General features: G+C 32.5%; 1 protein-coding gene across 1 annotated transcript; it reads left to right on the top strand.

The window, feature by feature from the left end:
- Nucleotides 1-341: 341 nt before the first annotated feature.
- Nucleotides 342-2159, top strand: LOC109222376 (probable xyloglucan endotransglucosylase/hydrolase protein 30). Its single transcript, XM_019386742.1, has one exon. The coding sequence runs from the start codon at nt 1486-1488 to the stop codon at nt 1963-1965; it is 480 nt and encodes a 159-aa protein (XP_019242287.1). The 5' UTR covers nt 342-1485; the 3' UTR covers nt 1966-2159.
- Nucleotides 2160-5894: the final 3735 nt, after the last annotated feature.

The raw sequence follows: 5894 nt of genomic DNA, 5'->3' as shown, positions 1-5894 counted from the left end.
GTTGTGTAATTGTACAATTTGCGCGCTTTTGATNTTTAGTCCATTTACGCAAATACTCGTTACTTTTCTAAGAAAGTAAAAATATAGGTACACATAACTTACCAAGGATCACATGTATATATGTTAAGTATATTTTAAAAAAAGTTTAACTTTTATATATGTTACTGTATATTTTTAAGATTTTTTTAGCCCCATTTTAGCCGTCCATATTCATTATTTATTTTTTCTTAGCTATATACATAATTTATATATTGATTATACATAATTATATACGTATAATTCATAAATTAGACATATATAATATCTTCACCGGCTATTTTTAATTTAAGCGATTGGGTGAACGGTTATGTGGGTTAATTCTTCGAAATAATTACCTAAAAATCAAGACAAATAACCTCTTAAAACATATTAAATTACACTGATAAAATTGAAAAAGAAACAATTGGTACTCTCATAATTCAACTTGGATAAGTTTCAAAATGATTTGGGGCATAGAATCTCATAAATGTGAAATTTGTTGCTATGTGCAAATACCGTTGATATAAGTTAAAGTCCTATAAATATTAGGAATTCATGATCAAAAATCTGAAAACTAAATCAAAATAAAAGATCATTTCAGGTAATTATTAGGTATCAGAAAAATAGAAATAGAAATATAAAATTAGGAAAATTGAAAGTTCAGGGAGATATTACCAATTAATAATATGCTTTTTGGCTATTGACAACGTAAGGTGCGACTTTTCTTTTTTCTTTTACGTGATGAATTTGTACTTGACTGGTTCAATGAATCTATTCATTTAACTTGTCAAATAGTTTATCTGATTTATTAAATGGACGACGTATAGCTGAACTGAAAAGTTTGATGTTCCGTGATCATCAAATTGTAGATAACCTAATTAATAATCCCCAATATTAATTAAAGTAACTTATTGACAAATGACAATTACGTCTATCAATTTATGAAGTTATTAATTGATGATTTGACAATTTAATTTGCTTATTTTTCCCCTCTTTGGATGTGAACATGAGTTTGGATTATCAGTTTATCATATACAAAACATATGGCTATAATATTTGTTTAGAAGATAATATCAAAAAGGAAAACATACAGAAACAAACAATAGGAGACGTTGAGAATTTTCTTTCTAAAACCTCTTCAAGAAACGCCAACCATTCAACCAATAATCTGGTTGAATTAGTTTAACCACTTTGTATTACATTGAATTAACTAACATAAATTATTTCTCACTAGAAAAAAATGGAGAGATAAATATAGTTTAACCACTTTGTATTACATTGAATTGACAAACATATATTATTTCTAATTAGAAAAGTTACATATAACGTAATCCACATTAAAGTAATTAAATGATAGATATCTTTTAATATAGAACCAACTCAATTATTGACAATTTTTTTTATTTATTTGAGAACAGATTTTATATAGATGATGTTCCAATCAGAGAAATTGTACGTAATGATGCAATGGGAGGAGACTACCCATCAAAACCAATGGGATTATATGCAACAATATGGGATGCTTCAGATTGGGCTACTTCAGGAGGCAAATATAAAACAAATTACAAATATGCACCATTTATAGCTGAATTTACTGATTTAGTACTAAATGGATGTGCAATGGATCCATTGGAACAAGTAGTAAACAACCCTAGTTGTGATGAGAAAGATGATGAACTTCAAAAGGCAGAATTTTCAAGGATTACACCAAGACAAAGAATGGCCATGAAAAGATTTAGGTCAAAATATATGTATTATTCTTATTGTTACGATTCTTTGAGGTATTCAGTGCCACCACCAGAATGCGAGATAGATCCAGTTGAACAACAACATTTCAAAGAGACGGGGAGATTGAAGTTTAACAAGCACGGCCACCATCGTCATTCAAAGAGAACAAGAAGTCAAGTTCTTGATGCTAGGAACCATGGAAATCAAGATGAAGAGTGATTTTTGTTTACCATTGTTGTGTGTAGATATATAAAAGGAGGGAAAAAGTGATTGTTTTTTTGTTTTTTTTGCTAGAGTGGAGGGTGGAAAAATGATGATAAAATTATTTTAGTATGACACTGATTGAGTTATGTTGTATATAAATAAAAGGGGTTATTACTCATTTATAATAGAAGATCTTTTGTGATATGAAAGCCGAGCTTTAAATTATGTATATTAAATATTACTAGAGGCTCTATATATACTATTCTATTCTTTAAAGGATCCAACTCCACTCCATTTCCTATTATCTCCATTTCTTCAAGTTCTTACTTGGATGGATGACACATGTCTTATCTTTATATCAATGATCTAAAGTTAATTACTTGACACAAGGTTTTAACCACAGTTAAAATAATAGATATCTTTATATATTTACTCCTAAAAAATTTGACAATCCCATAACTAAAAGATTTGATAATCCCATAATTGTAGGAGCAAATTTCTGAATACTCATCAATTAATGCATTTTTATTTGCTTTAAACCCTTTTTGAATGTAAAAGGGAGCACGTAAAAAAAATATTCGTTTTTGAAATCTAGAATTTCCACAAGTTTTCGAAATTCATTCATTTAGTTTATGTTAAAAACTTTTTTTCCACATCTCGTTTACGTTAGTGATTTTCTTCTTTCATACTTTGGTATGTTAACTTATTTCAATATTTCGATTCCTAGGTATTTCTTTCTTCAAAGTAAAAGCGAGAAAACAACTCAAACATCTTAGACTTTTTGATCCAATAATGCTGGGTTATTTGTTTCAGTAGACAAATTGAACGTATTTGTAATAATTTACTACTTTTACATATACCTAAATTGTTGTTTAAAGACCATCAAGTCTCGTAAAGCCATTATCTATAGTTTATAGGCAGATTCATTGTTTTTCAATAAAAAATGGAGGGGGATTATAAGATATAATATGAAATGGAACTACTTTCTTTTATTTATTTTCAAAAATATTTCACTTTATTATTTGGTAAAAATACTTTTTGGCACAATACGTTTGAGGTATCTTAATATTCATACGTTGTATTTCTATTGTAAGTGTTGTTCTATTTAAAAAGGAAAAAAGAAGAACAAAATTGGAAAGAATATCAGAAGTTCAGAAAAAAATAATGGAAATATTATTATCCTAACCATGGTTAAGTAAATGTTTAGGCAATTAAATTTAAACCATTGATTTAAAGATAAGACATGTGTCATCCATCCAAGTAAGAACTTGGAGAAATGGAGACAATAGGAAATGGAGGGGAGTTGGATCCTTCTTTAAACTAGTTCGTCTGGTAAAGATTCGACAAATATATAATCATTTATTATCCAAAATAAATAAGGGGACGTTGAATTTTTTCTTCGGAAAGCTCCTTCTTGAGTTCCATTCACTTGGCAATATATGGGACATCATATTGATAGGTTATATGTGTATCCCTGTTATGTTTTGATGATCAAACAAACTTATTATTTAGAATCAGATAAGGAACCTGATACACATCCTTAAGAACTTAAAGATCACCAAGTCTCCAGTTGGGGACACAGTTCAACTCTTCAGAGTCAAAGGAATAGTAGAGGGAACGGATAGCTACCAGTTCCCGCGGTGACTGTACAAATCAACTCCCCCAGATGTAAAGTTACTGCCTGCACACGCAACAGTGCGAAAATAGTACAACAATCAACTTTATGGGGAATGCCCTTTACCTAACTTCCTTGCATCATTCAAATGATGTCACAAGTGCATTATTAACATCAAGCAAAGGTAAAACAAAACACTTGCACATTCAAGAATTGATCAAGCATTCTCTCAGGTCATCTATCAATCTTGTAAGTGACTCTCAGGGGCATCAAGAACAAAGAACAACATAACGACGGACCAGTTTCCTATATCGAGTTATTACATGTCCTTAGTTGTGTTGTACCTTTGTTAAAGCATTCTACTTGTAATTCCTACTTAGCTTAGTTAGAAGCATTGTGTGGGAAATCTTTGTAAATCATAAACCCTTATATTTGTGTCTTGGCTAGAGTTAGTCGAGTTGTAAAGTCTTTGTAATAGAGTTATTACAAAGTGGCTTGTAATAGTGTTGTTACAAGTTAGTGAGGGACTAAGAGGTTAATTCCTAGGTTACAATAGTTTGTAATCTAAAGTTTGCTCAGTAGTGAAGTTGAAATCCTATAAGGGTCGGTCGTGGTTTTTGATCCTTTGAGCTGAGAGTTTTTCACGTAAAACTCCATTGTGTCATTTACTTACTGTAGTGTGCGTGTGTATTCTGTGGGAACTAATAGAGAACCTGGTTCTCCATATAGTTTGGTGGACCCTTAATTTCTATTAATTGGTATCAGAGCGGGTTCTTTCTATCAGGCTAACACCTAGAAAGGATCCTCATGGCTGCTCCGCCAAACTTCGAAGAAGGTCAGTATACCTACAGACTGCCAAAATTTAATGGCCAGTACTATGGATGGTGGAAGATGAGGATGCAAGACTTCATCATAGCTGAAGACTCAGAGCTCTGGGATATCATCTGCGATGGACCCTTCATTCCTACGAAGACCATTAGAGACCCCGTAGTGACAGTTTCTAAAACTAGAAAGGAATATAATGATGTTGAACGCAAGGCTATTGAAAAGAACTTTCGAGCTAAGAAAATCCTCGTCTGTGGTATTGGACCAGATAAGTACAACAGGATTTCAGCATGCCAATCAACTAAGGAGATCTGGGAAACTCTCCAAACAACTCATGAAGGGACAACGCAGGTAAAGGTCCAAGATTGACATGCTGGCCACAGAGTATGAGCTTTTCAGAATGAAGGACGATGAGTCCATTCAGGATATGCACACTCGCTTCACGTCTATCATCAATGAGCTTCACTCACTGGGAGAGATCATCCCCAGCAACAAACTTGTCAAGAAGATACTTAGTGTATTACCTGGTTTCTGGGAAAGCAAAGTAAATGCCATTACAGAGGCAAAGGATCTTCAGGAGCTGACTATTGATGAACTTGTCGGTAATCTCAAGACCTATGAAACGAAGAAGAAGAAGGATAATGAGAGAAGAGAGCCCAAAAGGGAGAAGAACCTGGTCCTCAAGACTCAAGTGGTGAGGATGCTGATATGGCCTACCTCACAAAAAGGTTTCAGAAAATGGTTCGCAGAAATGGGGGCATTCCAAAAAGAGGCAGCTCCGGCAAGCCAAAAGGTTATGATCTATGTCAGAAGTGCGGCAAGCCAGGACACTTCATCATGGATTTTCCTCTCCTCAAGCAAGATCAATACTAACACAACACTGACAAAGCAGCTAAGAGGAACCAGGTTCCTAACAAACGATTCAAGAGAAAAGATGCCGCTGACAATGTTGTGAAACAAGCCCTTGCTGCATGGGGAGACTCTTTCAGCGAATCTGAAGAAGATGATGATCAAGTTGATAGCTCCATGATGGCAGTGGAAAGTGAAGCAGCTAAGTATGAATCAATCTTTGCCCTTATGGAAAAATCTGACAATGATGAAGATGATGATGATGATGATGNTTTTTTTTTTTTTTTTTTTTTTTTTTAATTTCTTTCTTCAATTTTAAGAAAAGTACAAACATCATATCATCCTTTTACCAACGCGGTTCGTTGAATTTTAGTACAAATTTGCGGCCGCTTTTGATATTTGACCATTTCGCAAATACTGTTCCTTTTCTAGAAAGAAAAATATGGTACACATAACTTCCAAGGATCACATGTATAATATGTTAAGTATATTATAAAAAAAGTTTAACTTTTATATATGTACTGATATTTTAAGATTTTTTGCCCCATTTAGCCGTCCATATTCATTATTTATTTTTTCTAGCTATATACATAATTTATATATTGATTATACATAATTATATACGTATAATTCATAAATTAGACATATATAATAT

The sequence above is a fragment of the Nicotiana attenuata genome, unplaced genomic scaffold (assembly GCF_001879085.1).
Source record: "Nicotiana attenuata strain UT unplaced genomic scaffold, NIATTr2, whole genome shotgun sequence".
Taxonomy (NCBI): Eukaryota; Viridiplantae; Streptophyta; class Magnoliopsida; order Solanales; family Solanaceae; genus Nicotiana; species Nicotiana attenuata.
The sequence above is the reverse complement of the archived record's forward strand: the minus strand, read 5'-3'. Positions and strand labels throughout refer to the sequence as shown.

Excerpts from the sequence above, each read along its gene's own strand:
- LOC109222376 (XM_019386742.1), top strand. The coding sequence starts at position 1,486 with ATGGGAGGAGACTACCCATCAAAACCAATGGGATTATATGCAACAATA.